Source organism: Pholis gunnellus, assembly GCF_910591455.1.
Source record: "Pholis gunnellus genome assembly, chromosome: 5".
NCBI lineage: Eukaryota > Metazoa > Chordata > Actinopteri > Perciformes > Pholidae > Pholis > Pholis gunnellus.
The window spans coordinates 6437298-6464449 of record NC_136531.1 but is presented as its reverse complement, the minus strand read 5'-3'; the positions used below and the strand labels follow the sequence as shown (position 1 = coordinate 6464449).

Here is a 27152-nt window from a genome sequence, read left to right as displayed (position 1 = left end):
GGCTCTTTCTCAGTTTATGCACACATGAACGCCGATTTCTGTTGAGAGCAGTCCTCTCATCGTGCCGTGAATATCTCTGCTGTCCTGGGAGGATTGTGTGTGTGTGTGTGTGTGTGTGTGTGTGTAATGAAAATGCCAAGAAAAAGTAACCCCGACAGCGGAAGTGCTCTTCTGTGGAGTGCCCTTTTTACACAGCGTTGGCTCATGTAAAAGAAGTTGGCACACCGCCAGCAACCTGGCATTCATTTTGATTTTGTTCATCCGTTGATGTCAGCAGTGTTTCCCCACGCACACGTCCACACTCACACGCCTACTTTTGTAAATACAGTGCAGTGGTGTTCCCGCAAATGAACAGAACAAACCTCGTTTTGCTCATTTAGTCGAGCACTGACACACCTGTGCTGCATGTCTTAAAGGTGTTGGATCTGAGAGAATATATCGCACAGGAGTGATGCGGACCAGTGGGTGGTGGTCATGGCCAATCAGCTCCTCCACTTTCTTTCCTTCTCTTTCATGCTACACATTTGCTGAATATACAGAAGAACTGTTTGAAAGGAAGCAGATGCCGCTGATACTTCCCACAATCAGTGTTTTTCTGCTGAGGATACGAGGATTGATAGGAGCGGGTGGTCCCGACTCAGCTCACTGATTTTATGTGGGGAGAGATCTAGAGAATGGATCTGTGCGAACTACCGCAGCCATTATGATTCCATGATGATATTATTCATATTTCTGTCACCTTTATGATTAGCATTTGCATTGCATAAACCTGGAAAGTTCTGTGGCAGACTGAGTTTCTTTGAGTGGAACTAAGTTGGTGCACAGAAGCACTTTGGAAGAAGTCAAAGACTTACGCTTTAATACATGTGAGGGTACAACAATGTGAAGTTATATATACAAAAAGTATCTTTAACTAAATACGGTGTGTCCTACAACTGTAAGATAAAATACGGTCTGCAGCACAAACACTGTGCAGTTTAACAATATATTGATTTTTTTTTAATTGCGTGACAGAATCTGGTACAACCTTCGCAGCAACTTCACGCCTTTTTCTAAACTCCTTGGAAGCTGCAGTCAGCCTCCTTTGAGTGCACAGTTCATGCGTGACCAAGTAGAATACTGTTACCCAGAGATAGAGCAACTCTTTTCTTTTCTTAATTCACCCCGGAGGTGAACCTGAAATCTCGTGGGAGCTTAAGTATTTGTTTTTGTTTTTTCTCTTTAAAGACTGGAATTTAAATTGCAAGAGCAATGTTCATTTTATTTGGGGGTGAATGTCTTTTTTAAATAACTACAGTTTTTTTTTTTTTAACAATGCAATTATATGTAGAGACAACAAGCATTGTTATTGAGTTATGGCCCAGTTCTAAATAGAGTTCCAGTGATAAATGTGGCTTTTTGGAAGGTCTGTGTGCATGCATACTTATGAGAACGACAGCCGGGGAGGCCCTGCACATGCACCCAAAATGAACTCTTGTCGCCAAATGCAATTTCTCAATCTAAAACTGAACCGTTGCACCCGATAGTTACTCATTACAGTGTCACGGCTCACGATGCCATCGCATGACAAAGCGTGTGCCGGAGCGCTTTAGCCCTCAGTGCCAACAGAATCATCACTTTACTGGCATAAGGTCACCGAGCTTCGTCTACACATTCACACAGAACCGGGGCCAGAAGACTTATTGAGTTATTCTGAAAGTGTTTGCCGTGATGTTGTTAGCTCACTAGTTAATTAGATTATATTTTCATGGAAAAATGCACAAGAGATTGTGGGATGGCTCTTGAAGCATTTCCCTTTACTGGCACCATAAAGCCCGAAGACTCAAATGTTCATTTGCAGTCATTACGTTAATGGCAATTAGTATTGACTTTTGCTGCGTGCTGGTGAGTGGGCCAAATGTTTGCAGGAAATTATAGCAGCCATAAGTGAGTGCAGTATTTATGCTGACGTAATCTTACCTTGGACGACACAGCGAGCTCTGGTCCCTCACTACTGACACCTGTGTGTATGTGTGTGTGTGTGTGTGTGTGTGTGTGTATGTGAGAGTGACTGGATGTGCTGATGTGCATTTTGAAATGCGTTGCGTACTGCTTTGGCAGAAGAGAATGTGTGGGTTTTATGAAGGGTGCATTACGAGAGAGAGAGAGAGAGAGAGAGAGAGAGAGAGAGACATTATTCACTGGGTGCTGGTGTGTGTGGGTGTGTCGATGCAAAGGCATCGGTATGATACATTACCTCTTTGGAATATTGTGAGCAATTTTTCTCTCGTAGAAGGGGATATTTTGTGAGTGTGTGGTCGGAAAGAAATAGTGCTTTTGATTGTTTTAAATCATTTTTGGTGAGATATTTAGACAGTGAAAATGTTAGATGTTTACACACACTTACTGAATACTTTTGGGCGTCGGTCGGACACATTCGGAAGATTTAAGGTATCACCTATTGCTCTGGGAACCTGTGACGAAAATAGAGGGAATAGAATAAGTCATTGATGGATTCATCTGTAATGAATCTAATCGTTGCTGCAGCCCACGACACACACACACACACACACACACACACACACACACACACACACTGTGTTTACTTTGTTTGTGTCACAACTCCCTCTCTGCTGCTTTTCAATCTTTTTTCTATCCATTTCTTTGGTTTTTGTTCATCTCTCGTTTGACCTCCCCTCAATCTCCCCTTTGTCTCCTCCCACCCTTCCTTGTTTCGCCTCCTTCCTCCTCTCTTGTTTTCTCCGTCTCCTTCATTCTTTTTGGTCCCGTCGTTCTCACCTTCCTTCTCTCTCCATCTCTCACACTAATCCGCAGAGGATGGTACGGGCCTGCTCTCTGGGATTGAAGGAAAGAGGGTTTAATACCCTGAGTGTGTGTGTGTGCAGCTTTGTGCATGCTTGTGTGCACACCCCTTTTTGCTTGTGTGAAATAGGGAGATATTGGTCCTGAATATATAAGAGGATTCAATGGTGCGGTGTTGAATTTTCATTTCGCTCGCTGCAGAAAGAGGACACGGCGGCAAGACGAAGACAGGGAAAGTTTGTCTTTTTGTTCACTGTTGTACATTTCACCCCTTCCCAAACACACAGTCTCTCACACACACACACACACACACACACACACACACACACACACACACACACACACACACACACACACACACACACACAGACACACACACACACACACACACTCCCTGTTGAAGAACAAGTGTGAATGATGTCTGGAGCCTCATCCACCACTCCTTCCTATTACGCGTCCTCCCTGCCATTTGGGGGTTCTGTGCTCTTGTTAGCGAGTCGATCCGGGCCAGGAGGAGGAGGAGGAGGAGGAGGAGGAGGAGGAGGAGGAGGAGGAGGAGGAGGAGGGCCGACTCCAGGCTCTCAGACGATACTACTCATTCTGTTAACCGTCCTCTTCCTCTCTTCCACTCTTTTTTTCTGCCTTTTCCCCCTCGCTCTCCACATCCGTTCCTTCCTCCCTTCATCTCCCGGGCAGTAGAAATTACTTGTCCCCTTGCAAGGGCGCATCATCAATCCCATGATTCATTGCGTGTTGCCACTGTAATGGCAGCTGCTTTGATTGAATCGAAGGGGCGCATGCGTTTGTGTCTCTGCTTGGACACAGTTGTGTGTGTGCGAGAGATGACTTCTGAATGAAAGGTTTATTTTTTTTAACCTTTTAAAAGCAGCACGTTTGTCTGCCCTCCACCTCTAGCACGCACTCTCTCTCCCTCTCTCTCCCCCCCCCCCCCCCCCCCCCCCCCCCCCCCAATATGTCGCAATATCACCCACGCTCTTCAAGGCTGGAACGGTGTTTGCCTGACCCTCCGTCCCTTGTTTTCCTTTCTTTTTCTGCAGTTCATCAGTCCGTTTAGTACTAAATGCTAATGCTGCAATAAGTTGTGTGTTTTTGTGTTAGGGAAATGCTCATAATGGGTAATACAATCAGAGAAGTGGAAGGGCTTTTGCGCCCTGTTAATTCACTGCTTGCTAATGCACATCTTTCTCCCTGTTCAACTCTCACTCTCTCCTGGGTTTTTTTCTCTCCTTTTTTTTCTCATTCAGTTAAAATTCTTTTCAGTCAAATTGTATTCTTTGCTTCTTTAGCTTTGCCCACGACATGACACTGAGATTGGGGTTAAGGTTTCACATTGATTCAGTGAGTTGCGTATGAATCGAGTGAAGTTACTCTGTAACTCTTTGTGTAGTTTTTGTTGGTTTGTCATTCATTATACTTGTACTTAATTTACTGTAAGTAGGCAAGGCTGAGCTCTTGTCTAATTAGTAACATATTGGTTGCAGCCTTGTGTGAAAACTCCACTAACACAACTTTTACATATGGTATTGACAGAAGATGCTTCTTCATGCTCCTCACGGTGTGAACATGTTTGTTTAGAATATTAAAAAAGGGGATTCAGTCAACTGTAATCAGAAATGCACAATTTCTTCCGCCACTTGTTAACAAGGTTTCCATGGTTTCTTGCTGTTAATTCCAGCAACTTGTGAAGTACAGAAACTCCCCAGTGTACCCGTCTCATTTACACCCACGTCCATATTTTCATGGGGGTTTAACTCGTGATTCTGTTGTTAATTGTGAAAGAAACCTTCCAGTAACATAATGTTCACTCGTTAGGTCATCTCTCCAGAACACAATGGCTCTGAAATCACTCCATCATTCTCTCACTCACTACTCCCACTCGTTAGTTTAAAAGTCATAACAGTTGTTTTGCCTCTTCCCTTGCACACACATGCATATATATATATATATATATAATTATAGGGAGTGACATGATACAAAGTCAATCAGTGTGTCATGTATGAGTAAATATGGTGTAGAAACACCCTGACTCATGAGGTATGTAGCTTTATGTGACTCTACCACACTTGTTTTGATCATTGCTATTCGTCTCACTACTTTCTTACAGGTCAAATTTGATTTAAAATCCATTTTGTCTTCAGATAAAAGCCATTATCCTTTGGCTTATCCCAATTCTACAAGCTGACAATGGCGTATTCATGCGGAGAGAACAGTTGAAAAGAAACTAATTTTAAGCGATTATCTATCGGAGGATGGTTAGAATGATGTTATCAAAAGTGACCAACATGTGTTATTATTTGCTCTGTATCCAGTTTCTTGCTTTGAGAGCTGGAACTAATACTCAGCTGCCTCTGCTATTAGGGATGAGGCTATTAGTTTCAGCTGAGCAGCTGATTGGACCGATAAGTGTTTAACCTGGGTTCATCTCACACTGTGATGTCATCCTCTCGTCACTGTATTGATCGCTGTGGCTATGGTGCTGCCCGGCCAATCAGTCCTAATAAAGCCACCAGGTAAATGTCTGAATTTGTGATTAGTCGGTGTGTGTGTGTGTGTGTGTGTGTGTGTGTGTGTGTGTGTGTGTGTGTGTGTGTGTGTGTGTGTGTGTGTGTGTGTGTGTGTGTGTGTGTGTGTGTGTGTGTGTGTGTGAATGTATTTCTTTATATCTAAAAGAAAGATAGGGATAGTAAGACAGGTAGAATTAGATTGTCACCAATAACTCTTTCTCATGTAACACTCTGTCTATAACACACACACACACACACACACACACACACACACACACACACACACACACACACACACACACACACACACACCCACACACACGGAGGAATAGTGTGGCTTTGCCAGAATGTTTAGACCAGTCGATAGGTAATCAGCTTGGCTGGTATGTAACAGTAGTAATTCCCTCCTAACCCACTACTCGGCCTTCTGTGGGAATTAGAGAGATGCTGTCAGATTTCACAGCAAATACACACACACACACACATACACACACATACATAAACACACACCACACAAAATAGCAAGGGAAAGGCATTGGTGCAGGGCTGAATGAGTCACATAGGACTTGGTGGAAATTACATTTTTCCTTGAATGAGAGTATACACAGCAGGTAACCTACACACAAATGCACACGATGTTGTAGTTGCACGTCTCCACATTTATCTTGGATCAGTTTTCATCAACACATAAAAGAAACTGCCATCAATGTTTTTTTGTTATCATGTATTTCAGACTTCACCTTCAGGCTTAGCCTTGAAAGCATCATTTAGTTAAAAGTCGGTCTTGATAGAACGACAAAAGCCAACTCACAATAACTGACGTCCTGTTACAAAAGAAAGCAGAGCAATGAAAACGGCCATTGATTTAAACTGACACCAAACCAACCAGGGTGAGAAAGAAGGATAGCGCATATGAAACATGAACGTACAAGTCGTTCTTTGAGATCGCTATTGTTCCACGGAGGCTTATCTCTGTTGTGTCTGCGCAGTCTGACCTCTCACCACGCCTCCCTGTATCTTCTCCCTCTTGTCACTTATTCACCTTCTCCTCCGCTTCCCTTTATCTGCCTCCGCCTCCACTCAAATAGGCTGCTCTAGTGACACCGAGCACAAGTTAAAACACACTGCCTGTCTGTGTGATGAATGGATCAGTGGAGGAGAGAGGAGGAGGAGGAGGAGGAGGAGGAGGACTGAGAGGCAGAAGAGGAAAAGGTCACAGTTTTCCCTGAATCAAAACCTCCAGTGTTTGAGAACGGAGAGTGCTGGTGTTGTTCTCCAAGGTGTGTCCTGTCACCGACATCACATGGTTGGCTGGATGGAGCAACATGGCGGGGCCGTAAGAGAAGGTCAGACCAGGTGTTACACGAGCTAAGGGAGTCACAGACAATTATATGGCCATTTCCTGTTTCCTGAAAATAAGAGGCAAAGAGCCAAATCCAGAGTCACTGGTAGCCTGAACTAACATGGTGAATTATTCACATAATGTGTCCTTTGTGTTTCTCTTTTCCTGTTATTTTTTTGGAATTCTTGCTCAATTTGTCTCAACTTGTCTCTGGCCTGAACAAATGATGTACAACAATAATGTTCTGTGTGAGAGTGATTAGGATCAAACTGAGAACTTTCTATTATTCTGTCTTATCTATTTCTTTGTAGCTCACACAACTAGGGCAGTGTGGCATTAGGGTTGGCAAAGTCGGGCTTACAGCACACTACTTTTGGCCGGACTGAAACATCTAAATAGCTATTGGAGGGATTCCCATGAAATCTTGTACAGACATTCATGGTCCCCAGAGGAGCAATCCCACAGACCTTGGTGGCCTTTAATTCACATTTTTTGGTTATACAGTCAGTGTCCCAACAACGATCTGATGGATTCCCATGACATTTGGTATAGACTCTCATGGTCCCCTCAGAATGTATTGTAACATGCCAAATATGCTGACCTTAGCAATTTTCTCCAAACACAGCTCTGTGTATAAGTACAGCCTCACAGAGCAGCTTGCATGGCTGTATGCTCTTGTTTTCATTTTTTGAATGAATCTGTAGTTTTATTTTGATTAATCAATAATCGATCCGTCTTTAAATGGTCGTAGAATACTGAAAATGGACGGTCACAATGTACCACGCTCCTGCGTAATGTTGCCCATGTTGTCTAAAAGATGACAATATTTCATTTTTGATAAAAGCACAGATAAGAGCAGTAAATGATCACATATGAGAGGCATTAAACCAGCCAGAGAAAATGATATTTGATTTAAATGATTACATGAATAACCAAAATAAGCAACAATAACAAAACAAAATCACATATCTGTGGTGGTCTTTATGTCTTTCTCTCTGCTTTTCCTTTTTATCTTCATGCACATGCAGCTGCACACAGACCAGTCAGCGCTAGTCTGATGATAGAGCCATCATCTGCACAAGCACACACACACACACACACACACACACACACACACACACACACATAGCCGTAATGTGTACCCACACATGCATGAACACACACAGGAAATGACCCCTAATTAAAAATGTTTTCCTGCTGGCTCTCACATTGCATCACGTTTCTTTATTCACAGGATGTGGTGGCATTAATGTGAAGCCTGCTGAGTGGCTGTCCAGTCGTAGTCCAGTCTTTTACCTCTCCCACCCGCCTTCTGGCTGCTCACCACGCTCCTTTCCTTTCTCACGTCTATGTTTATATATATATATATATATATATAAATTATATAAATATAAAATGTTTGCCTTTAAGAGCAACTTGCATGTTGGCAACCTCAATTAATGAATGTGTAGAAACTAGTCCTGGGTCTTCATGTTGTGCAGCATTGACGTTACACCACATGAAATACATTGTGCGAAACGCACGCTGGCCCTTTTCTTGTTAGGTAAACTGCACAATGCCATGTACGGCTGGAGTGTGTGCGACCTGCACAAACACAATAATGCCCTGTGATGTAATCTGGTGAAAATTGTTACTTATTCACTAAGTATAAATCCTGCAAGAAGCTGAACCTGCGCGTTGCTCTTAAATTGCCTCTCTGATTCCACCTCGGACCGCTCCCCTCCATTCCTTCGCTCTCCTCTCTTCTTCACATCACATTCTTTAACCTGACCTTCATTCCGTCATGCTTGTGAGTTATTCGCCGCTCATTAGATGTCGTAGGCAGAGATTCCACAGTCCATCTGCGGTCAATAAAAAGACACGTGTCCCATGGACGGGAAGAAGATGGCGGAAGAGAAAGGTAAAAGGTGGGAGGGCGATGCTGTCGGAGGATAAATGACAATAAGAAAAGAGGTAAACAACCATGAAGGACGGATGACATTTGATGTAAGAGGGAGTTTAAGAATGCCACAGTGAGAGGAAGAAGAAGCGGAGTACATAATCACTCCTTCATAGTTCCGCGGGGATGTATAAACGCAACGAGTGTTGGGACTGATAAATAAAAGGGAGAGTGTGTAAATGAGAGCTAGTTTCTTTATAGAAAGCTGTGGATGGAACGATTTTGCAGACCTGAACTGCTGTTACAGCTGCCGTGAACCGAGTTAAATCAATCTCAAGCTACTCCTTATTAGGCCACCTTCACCGGATACGAGACTCACTGCGAGTCACAGAAAGGTTCCCTCTGCTTCAAATCTCCATTATTAAAAAAAAAAAAAAAGAAGCTTTTTTTTTTCATGTTGACAACTGGCAAACTACACCTGCTGAGGAAGATGGTGTGAGTCGATGGAAAGCTCCAGAACAGCCCTGGGGGAGAGTGTTCAAGGCTGAGCTTTAAATCTCGACAGGAGACTATAGTGACATGACTCTTGTATTGAAGGAAGTGATGCTGAACTTACCATGTCAGTCATTACATTACAAGTTATTCCACCAACCAACCAAGTTTGTTTCGGTTGTGATTTGGGAATGGGGGGGGGGGGGGGGGACAGGTGGGTTAACGCTGCCTCTAACCGTCCCCGGAGTCTGTCTAACTTTTTATTCGCTTACTGTTCAGAAGCCTTCAAGCCTGCAGTGAAAGACAGATCTTACTCAGTAGACTATCAAGCCGATAAGGGAGAACACAGCATTATAAATAACCTACTCAAGAGAATAGTCCCTGCTATTCTTGACACGCCTGATAAATGGCAAGAGAGCAGTGTGTGTGTGTGTGTGTGTGTGTGTGTGTGTGTTGTGTGTGTTTGAGTCACTGTTTGTGTGTTTGACGGTTTTTGGAGGTTAATATACGCCTGGTGTAACGAGAGGGAAATTGCTTTATGCCGCTAAGCCCTCGGGCTAGAGCATCACAGTTATGATGAACAAGAGTTTAACAAAGCCTTCAGTTAAGAGGCTGCCACACACACACATACACACACACACACACACACACACGAGTGCAGGCGTGTGTTCTTATGGTATCCACAAACATTCTCACGATGCAGGCATATATTAAACGGAGCCTTACCCGCTATCATTTTGTGTTCAGACAATGAGTATGTCTTTGGGATGTGTGTGTGTGTGTGTGTGTGTGTGTGTGTATTACATTGTATGAGTGGAGCTGTCAAAGAGCAGATTGTCCCATCTCTCATCATGGCGTGGTCGTAGGGTCAGGGGGGGGGGGGGGGGGGGGGGGGGGGGGGGGTTTGTGGGCGGCTTGATGTCTTTGCTGATATAAAACCCTGTCAACTGGAGACAGGACCTGTCACGCTACGTGTGTGTGTGTGTGTGTGTGTGTGTGTGTGTGTGTGTGTGTGTGTGTGTGTGTGTGTGTGTGTGTTGCTTGTGTGAGACAGAAAGACTCTGATAAGTGCCCGTGTCTGTCAGGCAGTCAGGACCGTGAGGACCTGATTGAAAACAGTCTAAAAGGTCAAAGTCAAGAGTCGGATCAAAAGAGCTGAGAAGTAGCTGTTTAGTGATTGAGGTTTGGCCATAAAGATGTGCCTGAAAACACACACACACACACAGGTGCTCACACACACCCTCAAACACATTTCAGGGATCAATAGTATCAGGGACAATGCTGTAATTCAGTGTAACAGTAATGAATGTTCCAATTAGGCTGCACTCAGCAATACATCCTCACAGTACAGCTTTTACAACAAAGTGTGCCTGTGTGTGCGGGACAGTACGAGATGCGTGTGTGTGTGTTTGTGAGCTGTATTTCTACTGTACCATCTATCTCTGTCTGGCCTGCACTCCAGCATTCCCAGTGAGATTGCTGCTTATTACCTGTCTGTGCGGTGGCGTCCCGAGGGGCAGCCGTTGGGATATTGCTGCTCAGGGAGCCGCTGCGTGTGAGTCAGAGAAGAGTTGGCCTCCTTCTGCTGCGGTGGCCACACGAGTGCCACCTACAGCTGCGTGATGATGGCTAAGAGTGCTCTTTTTTTTTTGCTTAGTATTGTTTTTATAGTTGATTTGTCAGACGGCAGCATGCAGTTAACTGGTGGTGCGACGGATCATAAAACTCAGGGCTCGGATCGGATCACGGATCAGAGTCACGGATCGGATCACAGAACGGATCAGCACAAAAAGGAAAAAAAAGGGAGATCACATAACTTTTATGACCAGCTCCCCTGGGCACGTTTTTATTGCGATCATCTGCCAATACGGATCATTGAGGATCCATGTTGGCAGATAAAGATCCCTTTGTTGTTTGATTAGAGCAGCCGGTCTACAAGGCCGTCGTTCCAAAAATCCTTTCAACTGCTCTGAAGTCAGTGTAAACTATCACAAATACTAAATGTTATCCTTTTACTTTGTTACAGTGCTCTATAGTGGTTTTTTTCTTCATAAAAACACACAATTTAAATGAAAAGGAAATAAAAGATTGTATTTTTATTGACTAAAACGAATCATGTCGTTAGTTGTAATTATGTATTACAAGCTGCTTCGAGCTGTCAGGAAGTTAAAGACGTCATAATTCATCTCTAATATCTATTTCAAACACTACATTTTACGAGATCACATGTGAACACGTCATGATAACGTTATAATCTACCTTCGCCCAATACTCGTTTGAATATTGCCGGATAACAATCGTCAGTAAAACTTTATTGACGTGAAATTAATCCGCGGTTCGGCACGCATGTCGGGGGGGATCCGTATGATACGCGTCCGTTCTACCACTACAGTTAACACACAATATTTTTAAGGAAAACTTGGCATTTGGTCCTGGTGTTCTTCACCACAGTTTCGGAAGAAGGAAAAAACAGTTTTTTTGCTTTTAATGGTGCTAAATTTGAAAATTCAGAGCAGGCAACTGGAGCAAGGTGCACCTGAGGGGGAACCAGAGGGCGAGTGTTACCCTTCTCAGGTGTTGGCGACTGTAACCGCCGTATGAGAGCGGTGCAGAGCGGCGGCCGTGACCTAGCCAGCGCTCACATGCACTAAAAGGCACAAGTGGCCGGCCGCGCTGTCAGAAGAACTGAGCTCAACACACTCAGAGGGAGAGCGACATCATTCTCTGCCCAGGTAGCCACCACGCCGCTGTATCTTTAGATAGTGGCTGCTATAGTGATACTCTGAATGTTGTACAGTGAACCTTTCGGAAAATAATGATTTCAACACATTTTAACAATACCGCAATAATACTGATAACCATGGTAGTTTTTTTTTCTCACTGTAAAGTTTCCAGATAGCAGTGCATCCTTCGTGCACGAACACGCCTCGTCCAGCTCACACAGTGATAGATTGCTTGTTGGTACGGCGGGTAAATCAGATCTAAAAGTGAGCTCAGTAAACAAGCCGGCAGCGCGCAGAAGGTGGGTCGCTAATTGGGCAGTGGACCCGATGCCTAATGAGGTCGCTGTGTATCTATATGATCCATTAATTGTACCGGACAAATGTAGAATTACACACACTACCAACCTTCTGGAAGAACAGCAGCCGTTGTCTCTCTTTGACATATGCTCCTGCAGCCCCTCTGTGCGGGGATGAATAGTGGCGTGACATTTTGTGAGTCTTGCTGAGGAAAAGAAATCATTTTGGGAGGAGCTGAATTTGTCTGCTTTATGTGCGAAATGAAAATGTTGTCCCTGTCACCATGGCTATGCCTTTAGCACCCACACGGCACAAGAGTGATTGCGACATTCCTGCTTTATATGCCACCGCCTGCTAAAACGAGATCCCAGGAGAGATGAAGGTTCTGTAAAAGTTACCAGAGCAGAGGTGGTGTGACTTCACCTCTGCTCTGCGACTCCACATCAAGTGTTATTTTCCTTCCATTTTTAAATTATTTCTTTTTTTTCCGGGGATGGGGGGGGGGGGGGGGGGGGGGATAGAATTGCGTGACCTGCCCGTGAATGTCTGTCTTTCACCTCATGATTTCACATCTCAACTAATGGAATGAATAATTTAACGTGTGCGTGGACTATTATTATGGAACATGTGTGACCGCCGTGAAAGAACGCTGCAGCGACGAACATTCAGAAGCAAAGGTTATTTGTTCCTTTTACTTGATGTTAGAAGTATTTTATTATTCGCTTTTACACCCTCCAACACATATTAAATAGATCAAAGCGAAAGAACATTTCTTCTAAACCACGGAAGATTAAATCATTATAACTATTTGTATTTATAAAACTCATGCATGTTTAATTCTGCAAAAACTGTTAAACAAAGAGATTTTGAAGAGTTTAAGACCTTTGTGCTTCATGAAGTATGCACTCTTAAGAAATAATTGACACTTTGCATGACGATATAATGGAGTGGCATGTATTTTACAATAACTTAGCACAGATGTGACAACATACGCTGCAATTTTTTTTAATCTTCATCCCTTCAGTGTTTTGTGTGTTTCCTTAATGTGTCAAGTGTTTGCAGGCAACTGGCTTTTATATTCTATTATAATGATATATTTCATCAGCACCGCGTACGCCATATGCACACAGTCCCAGGATTTTTGCCTCAGGACACCTTGTTTAGACTTGGAGTTTCATAACTGTTGTATTTAATATTTTTTCTGAACTCAAATAGAAAATTCCTCGTTTCTGTGAACTGGAGTAGTTTCACTCTTGTATGAAAAGCTGGACAAAGCCAGTACAGCCTGTCTGGTCCCCGGAAGTTGAAAGTATTTAACTCATATTATGGAAGAGGGAGTTACAGTGTTCACATTTTCGCTTGAGGTGTTGTCGGGATGTTTTAATATGCAGGAAAACCTCCTGAGCCAATAGCGGCTCTCCACAGTGAGGAAGCTGCTGCAGAGCCCCAGCCAGGGAGAGAGACCGCAGGGCCCCCCTGCTGATTAGCTTGATTAATTAGACCAAGACTTTATCAAAGTGATATTTGGAGTTTGTATGCAAAGGGGCTTCCAGTAACGATAGCAGTTGTTGCAGTATTTCTGCTGACATTGTGCCTGTTTGCTTTGCTCTCTCCTTTGAATAAACATTTACTGTTTATTCCTAATAACTCACTCCGATAGCCAATACTATGCTGATTTACTTAATATACCACAGCCCTTTTGAAAATGATGATTCCCTTTTTAGTCATGATTTGTCAACGTCAAATTGATTCTCACTCTTAGTTGTTGCTTTCTTGAAAATACCTGCGTTTTTCGCCCGGCGGCAACTTCCGGTTCTGAAGAGTGAAGCCGATGCGGAAGTGTCTTAAAACGTGCGTTCACTCTACTGACCAGCAGGGGGCGACTCCTCCGGTTGCAAAAAGAAGTCAGATTGTATAGAAGTCTATGAGTAGATGACCCTACTTATCACTTGATTTATTACCTCAGTAAACATTGTAAACTTGAGTAGTTTATGGTCTCAATCTCTAGTTTCAAGTCTTCTTCAATACAGCCTGATGTTCATTTAGTAAATCATGGTCCATTTACAGTCAAATAGACCATACAGCAGAGTATGCTTTAGGGCGGGACTTACTGTGATTGACAGGACGCTGCCGCTACCAGAGACGTATAAGCCGCCCCTACGTCACTCCTCCGCATTCCAAATATGGTAACTTCCGTTCATTGGCTGCAAAAAACATCAACATGGCGACGTGCGTTATCCAAGATGGCGATGGCGAAACCGCCGAACTCGGGGCTTCCTAGCGGCAGTCCACAAAGCAACGGGTGACGTCACGATGACTACGTCCACTCCTTGTATATGTTAGTTCCTTCTTTATTATGGCCCTCAGTAGCTTAGGCCCCTCCAAGCCATCTTTTGCTGTAAACATTGTTTTATCGGTACACACACGCCTGTGTGTTTGTGAGCGTGAACAGAGGACTGTTGTATGTGTCGTTTATCAGGTTTAGTGATCATGCGTGCAGATAAGCCTTTCAGACAGACTGGCAGATGGGCTGTGTGTGTGAAATTACTTTTGCTTTTGCTTTCCAATAACTTCATATAATATGTTCCATTTCTCTTCTTCTGTTTCGCTCACGCTCGCACACATTGCATCTATCTACAGACACACATACACACACATGCACAATTACTCTCTCTCTCAGACACATATCGCTTTACTCTCTCACCCTTTATGTTCAATCAATCCCCCCCCCCCATCCGTCTCCGTCTCCGTCTCCCTCGACCGGCAGCCAATAGTGGAGCTGATGGCGTAAAGGCCATTTTCTGTGAATCAGAGCGTTGTTGTGTCTTTGCCATTAGCTATTCATGAGCTCTCCTGCCTCAGGTCAGTATACCTGGATTGGTGCGGGCCGCGTATAGGGGATGCAGTGGCTGGCTGAATGTGGATTAACGAGAGTGTCACGTTTAATACAGTCATGTGACGTTGCCAGGAGAGAGAGAGAGAGAGAGAGAGAGAGAGAGAGAGAGAGAGAGAGAGAGGGTGAGGAAGACAGAGCGCTTTTTTATCTCATCAGCAGACTAAAGGAAAAGCAGGTCTTGACCCGCGCCAATTTGTTTTGTGCGGCTGTAACAGAAGATAGATTCGCTGTGTCTGTGAATGTGTCTTCAGTGTTAAACATTTTCTAGTAGCAAGGTCTGTGTGCACTTGTTGAGATCCCTGCACCTGTGCTGCTGTGCGCGTTAACAGGATCTCTCAGGCGCTCACTTTTTTTGTCATCATAACCGTAACGGCAGATATAAATAATGAAAGGAAGGAAATCAAGAGAGATGGCGAGATTGAAATGAAGGAGTGAATAAATGAAAGTGCTGACTACGTCGTGAAGGGGGGGGGGCATGATGGAGCGCTTAATCATCGGCCCGCGATGCTAAATGACAGCAGCGGAGAGAAAGAATGAAAGACGGAGGAGAGGCACCGGGTGAGATGGAGATGACGGGGCAGCGCGCTTAGGTGAAGAAGCAAAGAGAAGGGGGAGGGTGGGAGCTCGAAGAGGAGGAGGAGGAGGAGGAGGAGGAGGAGGAGGAGGAGGAGGAGGAGGAGGAGGAGGAGGAGGAGGAGTGATCGAAGAGAAGCGAGAGGGCATTCGATGAAGTGAGAGGGAATGAGAGTGAGTGAGCGAGGAGAGTGGTGGTGTATGTACTCACCTGCAATCAATTGTCTTTTTTTTTTTTTTAATCTGTATTTCAACTGAGCCGTACCATAAAGGGCAAGGAGCAGCAATGACTCTATACGTCTCTCATAGACCTTTAGTATCTAACTACAGGAGCATATTTAATAAATCCACTCGCTCGTATGTGGACTGCAGGGATACCTGTGTGATCTTCACCATTGCTTTGCTTTGTTTGCACACACACACACACACACACACACCATCACACACACGAACACACACACATCTCCCCACATTGACTTACAAATTGCAAGAAGACTCAGGGAGATGAAACTCTGAACTTTGAATTCTTGAGTAGCTTTGAAGTTTTCAAACATCTCTCTCTTTCAGCCTCTCTTGTCCCTCACCTACATGGGGGTAAGAGTGTGTGTGTGTGTGTGTGTGGGGGGGGGGGGTTGCAGTATCTGCCGTTAGCTACGGGGAAGGCTTTTGTGATTGTAATTTTTTTTTTTTTAAATCTTCTTCAAGGTTTCTGCTCCCAACCACAGTTTTCTCGCATGAGGATTTCCCGAGGTGACCCCATCCTCTCTGTGTTTTGTGTATCTGGGAAACCTGTATGTATGTTTTGATGTACTACCAGTATTTCATGTTTGAGAGAGGTTAAGTCAGACAAGTTTATGCTTTATGCTTTTTTTTTTTTACTAGATCCATGTTCACGGCTGCTTCTGGAACCCATTTCAACACCAGAGGAAGCGTTTTAACGTACTTCACTTCCCTTATCATGACATTTCAAATAGCACGGAGTAGGAATCCGTAGTCAAAAAACTGAGCAGCATTTTGACAAGATTTGGAAATAGACGAGAAAAGAAGTCACTGTGTAATCATGTTGGCCTGCTGTGTTGTTTTCATCTTCACTAACTCATTCAGCACACACACACACACACACACACACACACACACACACACACACACATTGCCAGTGTTCCTGATATGAACGCAGGTTAGGCACGAGTTTAAACGAGTTGTCCCGTCTCGCTGCATTATGTGCCGATGACTGTCGGACACTTTTGAAAAGCAGTTTTAGTTTTTCTGTCGAGTCCGGGGCCAAGAATTTGTTCAATAAGCCCCCGAAGGTTCCCATTCCCTCACTGGAGTGTGCTGGGTTCAGTGTGAGTCTTGTAGTGAGTACTGATACTAGATATCAGTAGAAAAGCTGCAGGTAGCTAGAAGCATGCGGCGTGTGCCTGCTATGAAAAGAACTTCAGTCATACATCATATTTACTTGATGGGGGGAGAGCACTAAGAGAAAGTAATGAGTCGCCCACCACCCTGCTTGTTAAACTGGGACGACTACTGCTATTAATGTCTTTTTGGTGAAAATGAGGAAAGCGCACCTGCAAACAAGTGCAACTCAAGTTTGCCTCAGAGAGTCTTTGTGACAGCAAGATAATTAAAGATATTTTGAAACAACCATCTCTTTAAACCACCCCAGCGAGCGTCACATAAATATTCACCCAAAACCAAATCTAAAAATACCCACTCCATCAGCTCACCGACACACCGAGAAATGCAAAAGCTAAACAATGAGCGTGTACGCCTCAAACACTTCCCGGTCTGAGCTCCCTTCGTCATTATCAGTTGACTTGTTTGCTATTACTGGAAACATCTGCGCCGGCATAGGAATGCGCCTGACCTTCTGTGTGTAGCGCCTATGTTTGTGTGTGCGCTCTGGCGTCCGCGTTTAAACGTGGAAGTAAGTAAACACTCGGAAAAGAAAGTCATATTGTATCTCGGCAAGGACATTTGTCAGTGTTATTGAATTAATTTGAGTCTGCGAGAGAGAAGCGTTTACGGAGACGGAGTCTGCCCTTCAAACGGCGTGTCACTTTGCTGCCCTTGTCTGAGGAGGGGGGAGGGAGGGAGGGGAGGGGGGGAGACGACGAAGAAGACGCTCTGTGTGCGTTGCAGTTGGTGGCAGATGTTGTCACTGTGGAAGGGAGGAAGTAAACATCCACATTTTCGCACACATACTTGCGTTCGCCGAGCATATGGACACAGTCAGGCGTAAGCACACACACACGCACACACACGCACACGCACACACACCCTGAAACGCCTCCCACATACCCGACAGCAACAAATTAGTTGAAAAGTGTGAAGAAAAGGGCAGATGGACGACAACAGTGCGTGAGAGAGGCAGATTGGGAGAAACTTAAAATCGAGAGATTTATGAAACACGTTAGAAGATAATTGCTGAAAACATGTTAAAAACATAAGAACTATGTGGTACTGAATTGTGGAGTTCGATTGTTAAACGTTTTATTGTGTTCAGTATTTTTTTGGGGGGTTAGGCCTAGAACCACTTGATACTTGATAACAACTCCTATAGAAAGCTACTGTAGGGCCTGAAATCCAGTCGCGCTCAGCTGTGAGATGTGTAAAAACTACAAATGTTCACATGTAATTAACCCTCATCCACATTTTCAAACCTAATTTCATATACTTGCCGACCTTTTTTTTTAACCATTCAAATGTGGCCGTGTGGTTAACAACACGTTTCGGTGGTGTATTTTGACTTTACCCGGACTCTAAAGTGATCAGGTTTGTCGGGCCCACACAGGTAACAGGTAACCCGGCATAGCCAGTGGACATAACATGCACTCCCCCCTTTTTTTGAATAGAGAGCTACGCTTCAGTCCAGCTCAAAATCAATGCTAAAGGCTAGAGATGAAAAGAAAGCAGAGGTGAGCTCTGGGCGAGGATGGTGGAGACTGATGAAGGCAGATTTATTTTTAAAAGAAGATGAAAGAGCGAAGACTGTGGGGCAAAGTTCAGTGTTAGGCGAGGATGGACACTGGAGACGTGCTTCTGCTCCCTTTTTTTGTTTTTTGTCTTGGCACCAGTATAAATGAGCGGAGCATAGATTACTCCTCACCCGTACTGACGTCAGTGTTTCCCCTGGGGGCTTCACTCCACAGATACATTTTTGGGGTGACGTCAGACAGGCAGAACCTTTTCAGGTGTGAAGGTATGCTTTGTAGCTGCGCTCTTTGTATTTGAGCGTTGTCTATGTAGAAATGGTCCCTTTCATCCCGATAGTCTATTTTAAACCTCTTCTAACCACTGCATTTGGACATTGGCGTTCATGTGAGAGTTGTTTACGGCTTTAATATTGTTTTTGGGTCTGTGAAGCCTTTTGTGAGCAGAGTGGCTGGACACAGACTGAGCCTCAGCGACGAATGCTAAATGGAAAAAACACGAGTGATGCTGCTGTTTAGGATGCTCCACCTTCCGTGCCCAACTTTCCAGGCTCCCCGTGCCCTTCTCCTTCCTCACCCTCACACCTCATCTGCACTTATTTGCTCAGATGACCTTCTTCTTCTCCCTCGTCGTCGCCCCCCCCGCTCCCTCCCCTCTTTACCCCCGTCTGGCCTGCCGGGCTGTCACGGTGATATCCCGGTTGCCGCGGTTTTGATCTCCGCCTTCAATAATGAATGAAAGGATACCATTCGTCAATCACTTCAAAACCCACGTAGCCCACAATGCCCAAGGTCAGGACAGTGGCAGCTGTCAGAGGGGATGATGGCGAGCGCAGACAGGTGTGTGGACGGGCTCATGCACAACACGTACGCTCCACAGAGCCCCCTGCGCTTTGTCAAAGGACGGGCGGACCAACATTTAGCAAAACAGGGAAGGGAAAGAAAATGAGCTGAAGACTGGGAGGCTTGAAGAGATGAAGGATGTGTGAGATGTGTTTCTTTCTAAGGACTATCATTGACCTTTACACAAATGCTTTTATAACTTTTCTTGAAATTCCATTGTGTTCATAGATTAACATTGACTATTAAATAACTTTCATTTTCTTCAAAACTGCACCAAGTTACAGGACCTACTCTCACTAAAACAAATCTCAAAAGTTTAACACACACACACCGACAACATGGAGTGTGTGTGTGTGTGTGTGTGTGTGTGTGTGCGTGCGATGTTACCATCTGTGCCACTTTTTGTGCAACAGAGAACATCATGTGGAACATCATGTTTGTGACTTTGACCGGCCAAAGATGGGATGTGTTGTCAGCTGACAACCGGCCGGTTTCGACCGGGTGACCGATCGATAAGACCATCTTTAGTATGTGTGGGTTTGTGTGTGTGTGTGTGTGTGTGTGTTGAGTGAGATGGACCCTGGAGTCATGTCACCAGACTATCACATGTCTGAATGTGAAATCTCTCAGTATTGCTGTGGATCTGGGTCGAGTGTGTGTGTGAGAAGCCCAGTGGCTGTGATGTGAAGTCGGGGTTGTGATAGCGTACGACAGGTTCAGGAACAAACTGGTGAAGCCTCAGCCACCATGACACCCTCTGTTGTCCTCGTTCAGATCTGTCCATGGACTTCAAACCTGACTGAATGATAGTGTGTGTGTGTGTGCACAATACAAGTTTGTTTTCTACCTGCAGAAGGACTGTTTTTAATAATGAGATGTAAAACAGAGGCAAAGGGAGGGGGGGGGAGGGGGCGTCCGGGGGATAAAAAAACAATGTGCAGAGAGTAAAACAGAGGAATAATTATTGTCTGCGTGTTTGTGTGTCATTCAAAAGTATCGAGGACTTTTCACAGTCGCTTGTGTACACAACTTTCTTCAGAGAGAGAGAGAGAGAGGAGGCTGCGGTCTCAGCGGGAAGTATTCCTTTCACTCCCTCCCTACTCTCCCACTCACCTCCCCTGTCCTCCTGTCCGCCTGTCTGCGCATCAGGAGATAGGAGCTGACAGTTGTTTGTGTGCATGCGTTTCCGTCTGTGTGTGTCCGTCCTTGCATTATGTGCCCCGCAGTGTGGCCCACCTCTTAAATGTCACTGATCACAGTCCACCTGATTAAACCCCCCCCCCCACCACCACCTCCCATATCACCCCTTCATCTCCCCTTCTGCCCCAATTATTGCCCCCTTTCCACGGACCTGCACTCCATGCAGCCGCAACATAACTCCCTAAGACATGCCGTGTTTTGAGACTATACACACACACACACACACATTATTCAGTTTAAGTACAACGTATTGAAGATTGGCATTATTAAACGCCAGAGGAAGCAATAAATTGACATTTTAAAATGTCGACTAACCTCTAAAAAGAACTACACAATGGTCGGTAACTAAATGAGCACAGGCCAAATTGGAAAAGGGCCAAAGACAATATAATTACTGGAGGTATTAATTGGGTACATTTGTTTGATTTCACCTGTTACTGTACCCGAGCCGAGCCGAATATTAATGTGAATCCAGACGGGAAGAAAAAAAAGCTGCAATTTCAGCTCAACCTGTTTTACCGAATGTGTTGCTCCTTGAAAGAATCGAACCGAAACTCTGCGTTGTACTATCACCGACTTTAACACAAAGAAGTACACACACTCCCAAGCAAAAGTCAAGAACGTAGACTTTGAACACTTTTCTGTTCAAGCGTGTGTCTCCTTGCGTTGCGTTGCGAGCGATCGTGTGTGCATGTGTGACGGTGCAGGCGACGTCTCTCCCGCTCTCACATCTGCCAATCGGCACGTCGGTATCAGTCAGTCAGCTGTCACCTCCTCGCAGACAGCTGTCGGTCAAGGCCGGAGGAAACCGCGATTGGAGCAGGTCGGGGAAGGAGCTGTGATTGGCTGTCAGAGCAGGAAGAGAGGTTAGGGCGGCGTTAATCCGGTCTTCAGTGAGAGATGCTTTGTTCTCGTATTGGAGTCTGACGTTCAGCAGTCAATTAAAGCAGCTGCCAACTTGAAAAGCCACGAGTTAAACTACCGATCGAAGCACTCGCGCTCGCGTCCTGTTTGCCACGCCTACCATTCTACTACATCTGACGGTGGATGGAGCAGAGGAAGCATTTTGTTCTCTCGCGTGGCCTTTTTCTGCTGTTTACAGTTCAGGAGCAGTGCTTATAGTCCGGGCAAAATTCAGGTCCCCGTGGACTCTCCATCTTCCAATTCAGCCGAGGCCTGTTGGGATCAGTGGGTGAGCCGCAGCCTAGTGGGTTAATGTCAGAGCCGCTTTGATTGTATCATCATCAAAGGCAGCAGGTGTTTCGTGCTTAGCTGTCATCGCGTTTGGCCAATACATTCCTTCAGTTAGAGCTCCGTGATGGATGTGTGAGAGACCGGGGGAGTCGTCTATCAGTTGTGTTGCACTTAACACAGGGAAAGACATTGCGATCCTGAAGGTTAATTATAGTTATGATTCAGGCAGCACAGCTGATCGGAGATAGATAATCTGGTTCCATTCCAGTCCAGCTGGTGTAGACGTTCAGGAGGTGTGTGTGTGTGTGTGTGTGTGTGTGTGTGTGTGTGTGTGTGTGTTAAATGAGTCCATTCGTTTGTGTTCCGATCCAGTCGCCGCCCATAAAGGTTATTTTAAACATGTTTGGCTTTTACGACTGGAATCGGCACGGTCATCATCATTTAGCGGAAGGAATCATTTAGAAAAGAAAAACAAAGCGACGTGCCATGACAGAGAATTAAATGATACTCCACTTCATCAGCTCTTAGGTCAGAGCCACAGCTCAACTGAAATTGGCCTCACTCACAGCTTTCTCTGCAGAGTTCTTGTTGCTCACCTTTTCTCTATCCACCACTTCAGACACATTTTACATTTTTTTCTGTTTACTTTTACGGTTAAAAGAAATATTGAAAAAGGGAGAACAGCTTATCCAGTGAGTTGATCTCTGTGCTTACTCAGAGGTCTATCACGATGATTACGTTATGGACTTATCGTACGATATACGGACGGGATCTAGAACATTTCTGCTGACCTAAATATTGCCCGTTGTGTATTTTAGCCGACGTGAAGCCGGAATAAACAGCAGGTTTTTCCTACCTATTATAAAACTTGGGCATTGTGCAGAAATGTCATATTTTTGTTAACAAAGCACAAGAGTCAATATACTGTTTTACTTTATTTCTGTGTATTTTCAGTGTACTTGCATTATTGTGCTAATATATTATCATTAATTAAATGGTCTTCAAATGGCAATAATAAAGTTTATCGCAATTATTTCTGGGATAATATACCGCGCATTATGTGCTCCTTTCTGAATGTTAAGGCTGAAACAATCCATGTATTTTGGTGAAAACACTCGTAAAGTGTTGCAGTAATCTTAATTCCTCTCAGCTGTCTGCAGTAAGTATTCATCAACAGCATCGGGGACTATTTCAGGTGCAGAATGGCGATACATTGGTATTGTGTTTTCACGCAGGGAGATGAAATTTAATTCCTCAGCCCCTCCACTTTACATTGTTCAATTAATTAGCCTCTTCTCTGACCCTATTTTTCTAACTGGCTGCAATATGCCAAAATCTCAACTCATAATTCTTCCTCCCGCCGCACACACTGTCAGTCCAATTAAGTGTTTTTAAATGCCTGTAGAAACAAGCGCTGGCAGACTTATTAGATTAAAAAGGAGTAGAACTCATTTGCACCCCATAATCAAATAGACTGCTGTTACCACGGAAAACTGCCTAGCCATGCAACTTTTCCCCGCCTATTCATAGAAAATGTACTTGTGATAAAAGAGTCTGATGTAGTTATTTTCTCCCCTTCAACCTCATGCGTCAAAAAGGCATGGTGAGGGGTGTGTGTGTGTGTGTGTGTGTGTGTGTGTGTGTGTGTGTGTGTGTGTGTGTGTGTGTGTGTGTGTGTGTGTGTGTGTGAGAGAGACAGTCAATCAGTATTCACAGAGTGTAGGCACTTCTGCTGGCTATGTCTCACAGTAGGGGTTAGCTCTATGAAGATAAAGTGATTTCTCTGGAGTGAGTGACCCTAAATCTGACCTGACACACATATACAAACCCACACTGTCCACAATCACACACACACACACACAGACACACATATCCAATAATTAAGTAGGCACTGTTGGAATAAGATCCATGCCAAGTATCCTTGCACTCTCACTCTCACTCTCAGAGCTCTGACACCACATGGTTTCCTTCCCTTTGTGGCTCTGAATGCAAATCGGACTGTTTTTGTTTTCTTTGACCACATTCATTTCAAACTTCCAACACAAAATAAACAACAACCTTTACCCGTGCCGTTAGCGGTTTGGCAGCACTCTGACCTCATGTTGAGCCAGAGATCTCACATCTCACATCTCATCACAGCTGTTGCAGTAAAATTCGGGATTAATCCTGAGATGTTTAAGGCAGCAAGTCGTAAGAATGATGATCGCCCATTTGTAAAGGACGAGTCATGAAGGGCCTAATTTCCAGAGTCCCTGTAGGAGAGGCGAAGGGGAGAGGAGAGAGGGCGCGATCGTAGGGGACAATCAGCCCCGGAGCAGCGACCCTGATTCTTCTTCTCCTTTGCTCCCTCCATCCTCCTTCGCTCCCTCTCCCCTCTATCACAGCGCTCATCTCCCCGGCAAATTGAATTCTTCCCCAGTATCTGCCTAAGCAGCTTCACGGGCAGGGACAGGCACATGTCGCGGCAGGAGGAAGTGTGTGTCTGCATGCACATCTGCCTCTCGACTCTCCTGTCACATTTAGAGGCCAATCTCTCTGTTAGGCAACATTTCCCCCCCCCGAAGAGGTATAAAGCGGAGACCTTGAGCTGCCACATACTTTGACAGAGATGGACCGAGGGGCAACAAGAGACTCGAGGGAGGGACAAAGAGAGGGGAGGTGGACTTGATAGAGAGACAGGCGGTTGGATGGTTACAGCTTGTGAGAAAGACAGACAGGTTAGGAGAAGGGAAGACTGTGAGGGAAGGAGAATGACATTGAGTGACAGCGGGACAGACAGCGGGGGGGGGGTGGGGAGAGAGAGACAGTCGACATCAGTGAGTGAAACAGGCTGTTAGCTGACCTTGCTCCTCTCAGATGTGACGTTCTCTGCCTCTATCTGTACTCCCTAATGGACCCCCTCTAAAGTAGACCATGGGTTTAAATGGCTATGAGGGGGGGGGGCAGCGGTACAAGGTATGAAGTATGAAGAAAGTAGTAGATAAGTGGAATGGAAGGACGCAGGTGCAAAACGTCCACATCTTTCTATTTGTACATTATGTTCGTGGTGCCGGCCTTTCTTATTGAGGGTCGTATTTGGTAAGCTGTAAAGGCTGCAGTCTGTGCCTCTCTCTCTCTCTCTCTCTCTCTCTCTCTCTCTCTCTCTCTCTCTCTCTCTCTCTCTCTCTCTCTCTCGCACACGTGCGCGTGCAGGCAGGCACACAGCGGTGAGTTATCGTGCTGGTCAGCACTATGACATTGGAGTCTGCATTGCCAGCCATCGTCTGTAGAAACGGAATATTCCAAATAAATCCTTACCCTCACACACACACACACACACACACGCACAGAATCCCATATAAATCTATCTTAGATGGAACACTTCCCTCTTGTGCAGGGAGGAGGCAGCTATCAATCTTAAAAGAGAGAGAGAGAGAGAGAGAGAGAGAGAGAGAGAAACAGTGGAAAGCAGAGAAATAGAAGGGGAGAAAAAGGTGGCCCTGAGACATCCACAGGGAATAAGGAATCAGGAAGGAATCGGAGACGAAGTGACACGGCTAGAGGAAAGACCGAATGGAGGAAGTTGAAACGGCAGGGAGGAGAGATGATTGAGTTGACAGGAAAAAGAGAGAGAGAGAGAGAGAAAGAGAGAGAGAGAGAGAGAGAGAGAGAGAAAGAGAGAGAGAGACACACAGAGAGAGAGACAGAGAGAGAGAATGTAAAACTCTGCTTCAGAGTTATGGACCTGTCCATACGTACTGTAGCAAGCAGATAAGACTGCTCCCCTCTAACCCAGCCTGTCTGTGTGTGTGTGAGTGTGTGTGTGTGTGTGAGAGTGTGTGTGTGTGTGTATGTGTGTGTGAATGGTTGATGAGTTGAATAAATCTTTATGCCACCCCCCCACACACACCCATGGTACACCCCACACCCAGATGCTGATTTTTGTTTAGTGGCTCCAGGCCTGAACAGCTGCCGACAGGTCCTCCAGCTACTTGCTGTGGACAGACTCTTTAGCCTTTGTGTGCCGGCGAGCGAGGTCTGAACACCTGAGCCAGGAGTTAAAAGACTGGTCGGCATTGTTTAGACGGCAGCTGCGGCCGAGCCATTCAGCAAATGTACCTCGCAAGGCCGGGCCAGCGATTCAACAGCATCATCATGAGATGCGATACTGGTACTGTACCATATCGTACAATCTCTATGCCTGGATACAGTCTTAGCCGTACATTAAATGTAAAGTAATAGGGTGTCCAAAGTTGTTACATACGTCATCTATATTTGTTATTATCCATTATACATCTGCACCTTTCTCTTGAAGTGCAACACACACTGGCATTTGAAGCGATTCAACTGATGCCGGCAACACACAGCAGATGCTCTGTGCCCGGGCAGAAGAAGTAAGTAACAGCGTGTCGTTCCAGGGAGTAAATGTGATAGAACTGCTGCTTTTCTGGACCATTGAAGCGCATCAATGCGGCAAAATAGGACTTGCCGACACGGTGATGCATGCCGCCGCTATGTGGGCCTCCATAGAAAACAATAGGCGCGAGTGTTTTGACATGCATCACATGCTATACGTGTGTTGTAATGTGAAAAGTAATGTCATAATCTGGGATATTGTCAAACACCAAACTACCTTTGACAGTCTGATGTGATTACTGCAGTTATAAACGTCACAATCTATGTTTTAATATCAAATCCATGTAAGAATGAGCATTTAGAGTGCATTGCAACAGATAAGATCCTTGGTCTTTGTGCGATAGCGGTAGATTTTCTGACACTTCTGACACTTTACACTTTGTAGGTTTTTATGACTGCAGGAGAAGTGGTAGAGGAATGCTTTGACAGATCTCACTAATGGAGTGGACTTTCTCCAGAGCTAAATCCTGTTAGATGAGTCTCAGGCAGGTTTTGGCCCACTCTCTCGCTCACACTCTTGCTGTGACTAATTATAGTCTAAACGAGGGACTTACAAAGGTGAAAAGGGCAGAGACTTGGCTGCAGGAGCAGGGAAGAAGACGTTGATGTGAGTGAAAACAGTAGAATAGAGCCAACATTGTTCCAGTCTGGAGGAGAGGACGGAACATGAATGGAAACCTCTTTTTTTTTTTTTGGTCTTTCTGTGGTGGATGAATTCGGATGCAATCGGCTTCAATGTCCAAGCGTGACCAACTCGGGACGTTTTCCTGCAACAAAAATAACACGTCTTCCTTTCTGTGTCTCGGTCTGTCAGAGGTCGCTCCCTACCTGCGAGGGGGTGGACAGAGGCAGCAGGTGGTGTTGGAGGGAAACAGGCTGGTGCTGACCTGCCTGGCTGGAGGCAGCTGGCCTCTCCAGTACCGCTGGACTCTGAACAACAGCAACGTCACCGACTGGACACCGCAGTACAGGTCAGTTACCTGCCAACCGGCTGGTTATGTGTCTGTCAGCCCATTCTTTCTTTTGTTTCCGTTTTTCCATCCTTCCTTCTGACA

General features: G+C 45.0%; 1 protein-coding gene across 1 annotated transcript in view; it reads left to right on the top strand.

Moving 5' to 3' along the window:
- LOC306695970 (protein sidekick-1-like) overlaps window positions 1–27152 on the top strand; it is a gene marked incomplete at both ends in the record, with an annotated part of 206754 nt that overhangs the window by 47427 nt on the left and 132175 nt on the right. Inside the window, one exon of the mRNA XM_079159429.1 lies at window positions 26912–27068. Coding sequence (XP_079015555.1) covers window positions 26912–27068 — 157 coding nt within the window. The remainder of the gene's footprint in view (window positions 1–26911; window positions 27069–27152) is intronic.